The following is a 12280-nucleotide window of genomic DNA, read 5'->3' on the forward strand; positions in this document are numbered from 1 at the left end:
CCTACAATATGGTGGAGGCTGGGACAGCTTCCTCGGTTTCCCACTTGGCACCTTGGAACGAACCGCCTCCACTTTAAGCTATAAATCCCACGATGCACCACCAACGCTCCTGTGCGGGGCTGTGAAGTCCTGGTCATCAGACACTGGGGACAGCGGTCCCCAACCGCCCCCTCTCCCAAGCAAGGGGAACGGTGCTCACCCTGCAGGGCTGAGTAGGGGGGTCCAGCTGGCACAGGCACTTCCCCAGAGCCCCAGGAATGCTGCCCTTCTCAGAAGGAGGTGTCCTCGGCGGTCCCTAGGGCCATCCTCCCACTCCTGGGCAGTGCCCAGATCCGGGGCCACCAACCAAAGGCACCAGGGTGCCAAGTGTCCCAAGAGCACCTGCTCCCACAGCCCCGGGGTACACCCCACCCTCCGGGAAGGGGCAAGTTTCCCCAGGAAAACTCAAGGCCTCTCCAGAAGGCACATGAAGCAGGGTGTGACCTGCTTCTCAGCCTGCCCCGAGTCCTTGCAAGCACTCCCACCCCCGCCTCTGAGCCTCAGCACTGCTGCCCCCCCAGCCTGGAGCGCACGAAGGCGGAAGAAGCCCGAGGAGCCTGGCCCTGTCCCCAAGGAGCGGACACCTGGCCGATGCACGCATCACACCGGCGTCCACACATCTCTTCCCACAGGGTCCCCGATGGCACCGTGGGGGCTCCATGTGTGTCTGGCTTTGGGCATTGGTGGCACAGAGCACCCGCCGTCCCAGACAGAGCCAGGGTGAGGGGCCAGCCACACGAAGATGCTCCCAGGAAGGCAGGCAGGAGCTTCCTCCCTAACAAAGTATCGAGGGCAGGGCCCAGAGAGTCCGGAGCTATGGTCAGAACACACGGCCACCACCTCCTGGGAGGCTCCCCGGCTTAGAACGTAGCTCCTGAGGGCTCGAGGCTCTGGCACTCTTTGGGGTGGGTGGGGGGCCTGGTCCTAGAATTATCAGAGACAACTTCTCCCCAAACGCTCGTGCTGTGCCCCACCTGAGCTACTGAGGAGGACAGTGCTCTGGAGGCCCCCCTAGTGACGGGGCCAGGTCCTGTGAGCGAGCTGGGCCCGGGCGGGAGAAGACTTGAGTGCCAGCTGGGATAGCCAGACCTGACTTTGGCTGAGCTCCAAGAGGGTGTCTCCCACACTGGGGAGGTGTGGCTGTGGGCGAGCGTGGCCCCCGGTGCCTGGACCTGACCCCTCTCCTCCCAGAGGAGCTGACACCTCACAAAGGGCTGTGGGCCGCCCGGCCCTGTCCCAGTCAGGGCTGCACCCCAGAGCTAGAAAGAGCACCTACCTTTTTTGGAGAAAACACACCCAATGTGCCGCCGTCCTCCCTCATGGCCACGCCCATCTCGGCCAGCAGTGCTTCCCTGTGGGGACAGTGTCTGGGTCAGCTCGAGCCTTGAGGCCGCAGGACCTGCCTGGCCCCCAACCGACCAGTCGGCCGTGGGCTCTGGCCACACGGCCCAAGGCGGAGCCCGGGTGGCGTCCCATCCGGTCAGAGAGTTGAGGTGTCCAGTTGGAGGGACTGGTCTCCTGATCAGGGATCAGGTCAGTGGGGCCACTGGTGACGGGGCAAGAGTCACCGGGTGAGAGGGCATGGCCACTCCCAGGAGCGGGGGCCCGGGCTGGAGCGCTGGAGTCCTCGGTTTCCCCGCCACCCACCTCTCCATCCGGATGGCTTCCGTCCGCCGCAGCTTCTCCTCCCAGGTCTCGTTGAGCTCGGCTATGATCTTCTCCGTCTCCTGGGCAGCGGAAAAGAGCACAGTGAGGTGAGGGACCTGTGCCAGGAGCGGAGGCCAGGCGGAAGGGCACCGAGACCCCAATCCCCAGTCTGGTCAGGCGGCACAATGCCTGAAAGGTCAGGGTGAAGGGCTGAGGAGCTAACGTGTCCAAGGACACAAGTCTCTCCCGTGGACACAGCCAGACAGTAGAGGAAATGGCAAAATAAACCTGGAGGGAGAGAAACGCACACATACGAGGACACTGAGAGACACATGGGGACCCTGTGAGACATGCAGGACACTGAGAGACAAGCAGGGATGCTGAGAGACACGTGGAGACACTGAAAGATATGCGGGGACCCTGAGAGATACCTGGGACATGGGGAAGCACACGGGGACCCTGAGAGACACATGGGGACCCTGGGAGACACGTGGGGACACTGAGAGACACACGGGGACCCTGGGAGACACATGGGGACACTGGGAGACACACGGGGACCCTGGGAGACACGTGGGGACACTGGGAGACATGTGGGGACACTGAGAGATATGTGGGACCCTGGGAGACAAGTGGGGACACCGAGAGATACCTGGGACACAGGAGACACACGGGGACCCTGGGGGACACGTGGGGACCCTGGGAGACACGTGGGGGACACTGAGAGACATGTGGGGACCCTGGGAGACACGTGGGGACACTGAGAGACACAGGGGGACCCTGGGAGACACGCGGGGGCACTGGGAGACACACGGGGATACTGGGAGACACATAGGGACACTCGGAGACATGCAGGGACACTGCGAGACACATGCGGACGCTGAGAAACTGATTCCGAGGCACAGGTGACCCTCAGCCGCTGCCGGGACAGGGGACGAGCACTTCCGACATCCGCACCAGCTCCCGGTTACCTTCCCAGCTGCCCCCCCCCCCCCCCCCCGTGGGCAGCCTGCCCCACCCGTGCCCCACGCCAGCCACGGTCCACTCTCTGTCCAGCCTCCGTGCTTCTGTCTCCGAGGCCTGGACCCCCCCCAGCCCCACACAGCCCGGCACCCCAGTCATCGGCTGACGGAACGCCAATGAACGAAAAGGCAGCCCGCCCGCCGCTGGGCCGCTGCGGGCCAGGGGAACGCTCCGAGCAGGTGCGAGCACAGAACCCCCAGGACCCGCGCCCGCCCTGCTCAGCAGGCGGGGACCCCTCGGTGCTGGGCGCCGGTGGGGGCACCGGGGGTGGGGCCCAGACTCCGTCTGCACCCATCCGTGCGGCCGCTCCGCCTCCAAGCCGGCCCACCCCGCGCCGTTAGCACGGCCGTGCCAGCGGGAGAGGTCCCGGGCCTGCCCCCCCCCCCCCCCCGTCCTCCCCCCCCGGGGGTGGCGTCCCCGCCGGCCGAGCCCTCACCTTCAGCCTTTCGATGGCCTCCTCGCTGCCTGGGGCGAACAGCATGCGCTCGTGCAGGCTGGACACGGAGGCGGCGCGGCTGGACAGGGCCGAGAGCGAGGACGAGGGGCTCATGCCCACCAGGGTGTTGGTCACTGTGGAGAGATTGTCAGGGGCTGGACTCAACTCCGCCCCGCCACGGTTACGGTTATTGTTCTCAAGGTCGGACACGTCTATGGGAGGAAGGGAAGGAGAGGGCGGGCAGACAGACGGGAGGGAGAGAAAAGAAAGACCAAGTTGGGAAAAAGCAAGAGGCAGGTGAAGAGAGGCAGGAAACAGACACGGCCGGCGGGTGCAGCCTGGGGCCCAGCGCCGCACAAGCACATGCAAGGCTGCCCACCACCTCCCCGCCAGGGCGCAGCCCCCCGAGCCCGCCCACCGCCCCGGCACCCGCTCGAGCGCCTCTACCCTCCGCACCTGCCCGGCCCTGAGGCCCGTCTGCTTTCCCTGCGCCTGCTCCCAGGCCGCCCGGCGGCCTCTGTCCGGGAGCGGCCTCCCCGCACCCCCACCCCATCCACCACCCTGTGCTGTCGCTGCCCTGCGGCCTTCCTACGCCCGGGGCCCCGACACCCGTCCTCATCCTCCCTGCCACGGGCGCCCACCCCTGGCACCCATCACCCGCCTGGCCGGCCATGCACCCCCCAGCTGCGGGGACTGCGCTGTGCTAACTGTCCAGCCCCACCGGGCACAGGAATCTGCCCCGAGAACACCCTGGAGGAGAGGTGAACTGGGAACCCCCTGGGAGCACGTTACTCCTGCACCCCGAAGAGCCCGCTCTGGGACCAGGGTCTCCTGGCACTGGGGTGCCCAGAGAGCCCGAGGCCTGGGAACTGAGCTAGGCCACCCCTGGTACGGGAGATGCCCAGAGCCCTCCTGGCAGAAGCAGACACACAGCAGAGCAGTGGCAAACATAGGACAGCACGGGGCGCTGGGGCAACCGAGGGCACCCTGCGGCCCCTGGGTCGGGCAGGCACCAAACCACGTGTCCATGCCGCAGGGAGCCAGGCCCAAGGCCGGAAGGGCACACGGGCGCTTCCAGGGGAAGGTGTGTGCGGTGTGGCCTGGGGGAGGCCGGAGCTGGGAGCCAGGGGACAGGCCCCGGGCCTCGGCGGGCCCTCCAGCTCTCCCGGCCCTCCGGTGCCAGCTAACATTCCGAGCTTGCCAGGCCTCTGGCACTGCGGGGCGCTCGGACAGGCCGAGTTCAGTCACTTCCGGCCTGGCAGGGCCTCGACTGCACCAGGCCTCCCTGTGGCCTCAGTTTCCCACACAGACACGGGACTGAACCCGGAACGCAGGCTCACAAGGCAGCATGGCCTGCATCCACCTAGAGGGTGTCTGCGAACAAGACGGCTGTTGTCCCCAGCCCCTGAAAGAGGGGAAGGCAGAGGAGGGCTGGGCGGGCCCCTCCCCGCCATGCTGCCCTACGCCCCGCCGTGCTGCCCTACGCCCCGCCGAGCAGGCACAGAAGCGGGGATGCGGAGAGCAGTGAGGGGGATACACACATTTGGGTCCTCCGGGCACAGTGTTGGCTATGGGGAGGGGAGGCGTGGGGGAGGAGGAGAGACAGAGAAACAGAAGAACAGGTTTGTCTCCAGAGGGTCTGAGGCACGCCGGTCGCAGGCCGGGCATCCGACAGGGTGGCGGGGGTCTTCGGGGGACGCACGGAGACCGCTGCAACCCCCCGCGCCCACGGCATGCCCACGTGGCTTCCGGGAAAAACGTCCGTGGCCTGCCTGGGCCAGCTCCAAACCCGAACCATGCAGTCCACCCGGGGCGAGGACAGAAACCCCAGCCTCCCGCCAGGGGGGCCTCGCACGGGGACTCAGAGCAGGGCTAGGATTCCGGTGGCAAGGCCACAAAGGCCGCCTGACCGGTCCCGGCCGGGCCGCAGCCGGCGAGCGGGTGGCCGTCCCCAGGAGGGAGGCCACTCTGGCCCGGCTGCCCTGCCCAGGACAGGCGGGCACAGACACTCACTGTCGGTGATGTCCCCGAGACCCTGGGCGTACAGCAGGTCCCGCAGCCGGGTCACCTCGTCCTTCAGCTCACGGATCAGCTTGTTGTTGGGGTCCTCGTTGATGACGGCGTTACAGCGTATCTGTTTGGCCCGGTCGGCGTACCTGGACGGCCAAGGGAACTGTGGGCTGTGCCCGTGCCGGGCAGGCCCGAGGGCACCCGGAGCCCTGCCCGGGGCAGAGCCGTGGTGGGGAGGGCCTCGGTAGCGGGGACCCAGGGGCCGTGACACAGGGCAGGGGCTCACGCCACTTGGAGTCAGTGGGGCCACTGGTCAGAGACCCACAGGGGGCCTCACCTAACCCTGCCCCCTTTCGGGGGAACTGAGTCCCCAGGAGGAGCAGGGACAGGGTGGTATCTTCTCCCCGTGGCGGGGCCTTCGCGTCTGGGCCTGTGGTCCCAGGGACGAGCGAGCAAGTCCCACTGCCGGGGGGCGGGGGGGACAGGGCCCACCTCCCTGGAGGACACACCTCAGCGTGCTCAGAGTCTCGTCGTAGTTGATGTCTGCAGGGCTCAGGGCCGCTACCATCGCGGTCCTGGAGTTCCCACCTGCGGGAAGAAGGCCAGCTCGCGGGGGCTCCTCCCCCCACCCTCCCGCCCCTCCCCGCCTGCATGTACAGCTGGGGAAGCCAAGGCTCAGAGAGGTAAACTGCGTCACGGGCCAACTGTGGGAACGGGGGGTCTGACTTCATCACCGCAGCGGGTACCTCGGTCATTTTTCTCCCGCAGAGTGCTTTGCTCGAATTTGGGTTTATTTCACAACCACCAGTCTTCCCTCCCCACACTGAAGAGAGGAGCATTTCCTCTCACGCTCAGGATATTTCTTGAGAAAGTCAACGTTCGTTTCAATTCAACTCCAGGTGCAATGATTTCTTTCACTTCTATCTTCCTCATTTGGAAGATTTTTCTCGGTATTTAAGGTCAGATTCCCAGCCCGGGGCAGTGCGGAGCAGCCCGGCATCAGGTTAACACACTGCGCGAGGAACTGGATGTTCGACTTCAGTTCAGACGCCGAAGGATCACTCGCAGGCTCTGAGCGGAGCGGGGGCTGGGCCGTCGGCGCGGTCGGGTCAGCGGCCCGGGCAGCCCTCGGGACGGCTGCCTGTCCGTGCTCAGGGTTGGGACCGATGGCCTCTCCATTGTGACCTCAGGGACGCGTGTCCCGGGAGTCATGTGCCCAGGGTGTGGCCCCCACACAGACTGTGAGGTGACAGCCTAAAGGGCTCGGGCGCCAGGCTGGGCTGTGGGGGGCTCCCCCTGTCCCCACCCTGGGGCCGGCCCCCGCCCTGCGGGAAAGGCCTCCTTCCTGGCCTCGGGTGAAGAAATGCATTCCTGGCACATACCATCCGCTCTCGGTGGGGCTCACCTGCCTCCCGGAGCGCCCAGGTGGCGCCCATCGCTAGTCTGAGCTGAGGAACAGCCAGACTGCTTCCGGGGTGCAGGGTCAGCCGGCCGGGGCCCCCACACCACAGCCGTGGAGCTGAGGAAGGCTGTAGATCCCAGCTGCCTATGTTCACCGGGTCAGCCCGTGACTCAGTTTACCTTCCTGGGTGTCGGCCTCCCGAGCTGTAAACGTAGCCAGGGAGGACCCCCACGGTTGTTTTCGGGTTGAAGGGATCGGGATTGGGAACGTTTCAGTCTCCATCTCCCTCTCTGTCTCCCGGTGGCCCAGAACTCAGGGAGAAGGCGTGACGTGTGGCACCTCCCAAAAGCCCAGCAAGCAAGCAGGGCTCCCCAGAATCGCGGAGTCCCCGCGAGGCGGGGGGTGGGGGGACGTGGTCCGGGTGTCACAGGCCTAAAGCGGGAGCAGCGGCACAGGCGTGTGTGTCCTGTGGCCCCGCGGGCCATGCTGCGTCCCCGCACTTGCTCTCCTCGGCCCTTCGCTGGCCACCAGCCCGGGCCCTCCGGAAGGACCCCCCAGGTCCACCTCAACCTCAGCCCAGAAAGGGTGAGGGGCCTCCTGGTGGTTGGACGCCCCTCCCCGGGAGGGAGGGCGGGACGGCGGCCCAGGGTGGAAGTTAGAACCCGGCGGATAGGCGACCCCGAGAGTCCTCACCTAGGTTTTCCCGGAGCAGCCAGGTCAGCACGGAATCTCGGTAGGGAATGAAATCGGTCTTCTTCTTTTTCTTGTTCTGTGGGGGAGGAACATTCGAGGTGAAGCCTGAGCCCGCCAGAAGGGAAGGGAGCTGGAAGGGCAAAGCACGGGGTCTGTGGGTGGGTCCCCCAAACCGAAGGCCGGTGTGGAAGGCGGGGCCGGGCCGGTTCTCAAGGCCTCTCCCCACCGGAACCCCAGGGTGCTGCCCCGGGGCGCCTGCACTCGGGGCTGGGAGCAGACTCGCTGGCACATGCCTCGGGTTCCTCCCTCGTCTGTCCCGTCGCGCGTCTGGGCCGCGCAGCCCGACGCGGCCGCGTGTCCTGCCTCTGCTCCGTCAGAAGGGCCGTCTGAGCCCACCGCCCCCTCCTCGGGCCCCACCGTCAGTCCCGCTGACTCAACAGCAAAGGCCCCGCTGCTTTACGTGACAACGCGGGCCTCTGCCCACGCCCGTCGCTCACGTGTCTCCCTCACTGAACTCACCTTCCCTCCCCTGCCCTGCAGTCCAGGGCACAGGCCCCTTCCTCGGTAGCCGCTCCTGCCCCCGCCCGCCGGCCCCAGGACGAAGCGTCCTCCACACCCTCGCCTACTCCTGTGCCTCTTTCTTCCTCCATTCCGGCAGACAGAGGACATTCAGAACCCGGACTCCGGCCACGCGACGGCCGCTGGGCACCGCGCCCCGTGGACACTGCCTACGGACTGGCTGAGGGAGACCGCTGACCGCTCCCTGGGGACGCCGCTGATGGAACGAGGGAGTCCACCGACCGAGGGCACCCGGTTACTTTCCACCGTCTCCTCGTCCGTGCACACAGTTGCTTTAAAGTATTTGTTGAGGGGCGCCTGGGTGGCGCAGTCGGTTAAGCGTCCGACTTCAGCCAGGTCACGATCTCGCGGTCCGTGAGTTCGAGCCCCGCGTCGGGCTCTGGGCTGACGGCTCGGAGCCTGGAGCCTGTTTCCGATTCTGTGTCTCCCTCTCTCTCGGCCCCTCCCCCGTTCATGCTCTGTCTCTCTCTGTCCCAAAAATAAATAAACGTTGAAAAAAAAATTAAAAAAAAAAAAATAAATAAAGTATTTGTTGAGCCCCTGCAGAGGCCACCGGACACGACCCTGTCCCCCAGAGCCCTCCCGGGAGACGCACACGGGCGCCACCGCAAGGGCTGTGCCTTTTCTCTAGACGCAGGCTCCTCCGTCGCTGTTCTTCAGGCTGATTTCCAAGAGGCGCTCCCCTAGATCTCAGAGGGCGCCTGGGGCGCCGGGGCGGCTCAGTCGGTTAAGCGTCCGACTTCGGCTCGGGTCACCATCTCACGGCTCCTGAGTTCGAGCCCCGCGTCGGGCTCCGTGCTGACAGCTCGGAGCCTGGGGCTGCTTCGGACTCTGTGTCTCCCTCTCTCTCTGCCCCTCCCCTGCTCAAGCTCTGTGTCTCTTTCCCTCAAAACTGAATACACATGAAAAAATCGTTTTTAACTGTGAAAGCTCTCGAGGCCCGCGATCAGAGCCCGCAGAAAGGCCGCGCCGGCTTCGCTGAGAGCGGGTCTGAGGGCCCATCTCACAGCAGCTCGTCGGCGCCCGGGGCCTTCTGTTCTCCTTCGAAACGTGACGGATGAAGACTGTATTTCTACGTCGTCTTTCGGTGATTTAACTCCCGAGGCCGAATCCTCTGCCGCGTCTGTCACGTTCCTCGTCCCCACGGTGAGCGCCCTCCGGGCACACGGGCCCTTCAGCAAGGACCCCCGCGGTCACCTTCCATCCCGCCGCGCCCTCCCCACGGCTCGCTCCGTCCGTCCGTCCGTCCGTCCGTCCGCCGGCAGCCCCCGATCGCTCCCGCTCCCGCACCTCCCAGGGCCACCCCCGCTCCCCCTTCTCCCCCGCCTCCCCCGCCTCCGCACCGGATCCTCCACGTCCTTCCGGGTCCTCTCGCACCCGGATCTCCGCGACGCCCACTTCCGCTCTCCCGGCGGCCGCGCCAGCCCGCCCGCCCGTCCCCAGTCTCCTCCGAGCAGCCGGGCCAGATTCGACCGGGCTTCGCGGGCCCTGCTCGAAGCGCGTCCGCTCGCCCCGTCGAGCCGCGGTCAACTGGCGCCTGACGCGGGACCTCCGGGCCTCGCGTCGGAGCCCCGCCCTCCGCTGGCTTCCTCGCCTCACGGGGACGGGTCCCCGCGCCCCCCGCTCCGGGCCCTGGTCCTCAGGAACTTCCTCGCCCGACTCCCGCCCAGGTTTCCACCGCGGCTGCCGGGGTGCCTCGCCGATGAGCTCACGGCCCCTCCCTCCTCCCTCCCGCGGCGCCTCCCCAGCACGCGGCTCGTGACCCGGCTCCTCGCGTGGGCCCCTCTGCACACGCCCCGACACGCTTCCCCAGAGGGCACGCCGTCCCTCGCGGTTCCCGAAGGGTCCGCACACGCACCTCCCACACAGACCCCGCGCCATCTTCCACGGCTTCGCGTGCGTCCCCTCGGAGCCTCTTGCGGTCCTCCACGCAGATCCCTGGCACGGCTCCCACGCCTCCCCACCGTGTGGCCCGCGCTTCCACGCCGTCGCTCGGGGTTCACGCACCTTTTCCCGCAATTCCTCGCACGGCTCCCCACACGGCGCCGTCGCGGTTTGTCACGCGGTTTCTCTCCCGTCCTCCCGGCCCCCCACACCCAGTCCTGCCCGGTTCCTCACGCTCCCCAACGCGGCTCCCCGCGTCGTCCCAGAGCCCCGCACCGTCCTCCAAAAATGTCCTCGAGAGTCGCTCCCACGCTTCCCACGCGGTCCGCCCACACCATTCCACACGCTTCTCGCGGCTCCACCAAGCGCCTCCCAGCCCTCCGCTTACACCCTCGGCTCCCCGCACGGTTCCTCGCGCGTCCGCCACACCGCCCTTCCCTGGCTTCCCACGAAGCTCCGCGCACAGGTTCGCGCCCCGTTCCCCACGGTCCCCCCACGCGCGTCCACACGCTCCCACACGCCGTTCCCCGGAATTCCTCGCACGGCTGGCTCCCCGCACACCTTCTCACGCGCTTCCGCACACTTCCGCGTGCCGTTCCGCACGGCTCTCGGCTCTCCGTAGGCCCCGGGAGTGTGCCGCCCGCTCTCTCCCGTAGTTCCCGACGCTTCCTTCACACGGTTCCTCCCAGTTCCTCAGTCTGTCACACGTTTCCTCTCACGGTTCTTCCCAGTGCCCTCAGGCCCCCGCAGAGTCCCTCGCGCAGTTCCGCGCAGTCCTCTCTCACGCGCTTCTCCGCGAACGCCTCACAATTCCCCTCCTAAGTCACCGGTTTTCCACACGCCGTCCACACCACCACTCCCCACACGCTTCCTACGTGGCTCCTCACACGGTTCCTCACGGTCCTTCACACGGTTCCTCACGCTTCCCCACAGTTTCCCACACGGTTCCTCAGAGCTCCTCACGCCTCGGGCTGTCACACACACGCAGTCGCACAGTTGCTCACGTTCTCCGTACAGCTCTTGCCCGGTTCCTCACACCATCCACGCAGCTCCTCACGGTTCTTTCACGGCGTTTCACGCGTGACTCCCCACTTCATACGCCTCCTCGTGCAGGTTCCCCGGACAGCTCCCCACACGGATCCCCAGAGGTTGCTCACATGGTGCCTCTCACAGACCGCAGTTCCTCACACAGCCCTCTACGCGGCTCCTCAGAGATCCCTCACGCCATCCCCGCGCTGTTTCACGCAAAGTCCCACGGTGGCTCACGCGGTCCACATACAGTTTCTCACAATTCTTCACATGTATTCACATGCAGTTCCCACAGATTTCCCGACACAGCATGTCCGACTCCCAGCACAATTCCTCCCGCGGTTCCTCACGGTTCCTCCCACAATTCCTCACACGGTTCCTCCCGCGGTTCCTCCCGCGGTTCCTCACGGTTCCTCCCACGGTTCTTCCCACGGTTCCTCACATGGTTCCTCACACAGTTCCTCCCGCGGTTCTTCACATGGTTCCTCACGGTTCCTCACGGTTCCTCCCACGGTTCCTCACGGTTCCTCCTGCAGTTCCTCACACGTTTCCTCACGTTTCCTCACACGGTTCCTCACACGGTTCCTCACACAGTTCTTCATGCGGTTCCTCACAGTTCCTCCCGCGGTTCTTCCCACGGTTCCTCACATGGTTCCTCACACAGTTCCTCCCGCGGTTCTTCACATGGTTCCTCACGGTTCCTCACGGTTCCTCCCACGGTTCCTCACGGTTCCTCCTGCAGTTCCTCACACGGTTCCTCACACGGTTCCTCACACAGTTCTTCATGCAGTTCCTCACAGTTCCTCCCGCGGTTCTTCACATGGTTCCTCCCATGGTTCCTCACACGGTTCCTCACGGTTCCTCCTGCAGTTCCTCCCGCGGTTCCTCATGGTTCCTCCCACGGTTCTTCACATGGTTCCTCCCACAGTCCCTCACAGTTCCTCCCGCAGTTCCTCACGGTTCCTTCTGCAGTTCCTCACACATTTCCTCACGGGGTTCCTCACGTGGTTCCTCACACGGTTCCTCACGGTTCCTCCTGCGGTTCCTCACGCAGTTCCTCATGCGGTTCCTCACAGTTCCTCCCGCGGTTCTTCACACGGTTCTTCCCACGGTTCCTCACACAGTCCCTCACGCGGTTCCTCACGGTTCCTCCCGTGGTTCCTCATACGGTTCTTCCCACGGTTCCTCACATGGTTCCTCCCGCAGTTCCTCCCGCGGGTCTTCACACGGTTCTTCCCATGGTTCCTCCTGCGGTTCCTCCCGCGGTTCCTCACAGTTCCTTCTGCAGTTCCTCACACGTTTCCTCACAGTTCCTCCCGCGGTTCCTCACACGGTTCTTCCCACGGTTCCTCACATGGTTCCTCCTGCGGTTCCTCCCGCAGTTCTTCACACAGTTCTTCACACGGTTCCTCACGGTTCCTTCTGCAGTTCCTCACACGTTTCCTCACGGTTCCTCACGGGGTTCCTCACGCGGTTCCTCACACGGTTTCTCACACAGTTCTTCATGCGGCTCCTCACAGTTCCTCCCATGGTTCTTGACA

General features: G+C 65.7%; 1 protein-coding gene across 20 annotated transcripts in view; it reads right to left on the minus strand.

Moving 5' to 3' along the window:
• Positions 1-12280, minus strand: part of KIF1A (kinesin family member 1A) — a 69781-nt gene that overhangs the window by 41710 nt on the left and 15791 nt on the right. For 8 of the 20 annotated variants that reach the window (XM_030326848.1, XM_036064208.1, XM_036064207.1 and 5 more), the window contains exons 10-16: positions 7248-7323; positions 5662-5740; positions 5156-5298; positions 4684-4710; positions 3143-3354; positions 1687-1766; positions 1316-1391 (exon numbers count right to left, since the gene is read on the minus strand). In XM_030326848.1, coding sequence (XP_030182708.1) covers positions 1316-1391; positions 1687-1766; positions 3143-3354; positions 4684-4710; positions 5156-5298; positions 5662-5740; positions 7248-7323 — 693 coding nt within the window. The remainder of the gene's footprint in view (positions 1-1315; positions 1392-1686; positions 1767-3142; positions 3355-4683; positions 4711-5155; positions 5299-5661; positions 5741-7247; positions 7324-12280) is intronic. The other 12 variants (XM_030326852.1, XM_030326851.1, XM_036064211.1 and 9 more) reach the window with 2 other exon arrangements.

Source organism: Lynx canadensis, chromosome C1 (assembly GCF_007474595.2).
Source record: "Lynx canadensis isolate LIC74 chromosome C1, mLynCan4.pri.v2, whole genome shotgun sequence".
Taxonomy (NCBI): domain Eukaryota; kingdom Metazoa; phylum Chordata; class Mammalia; order Carnivora; family Felidae; genus Lynx; species Lynx canadensis.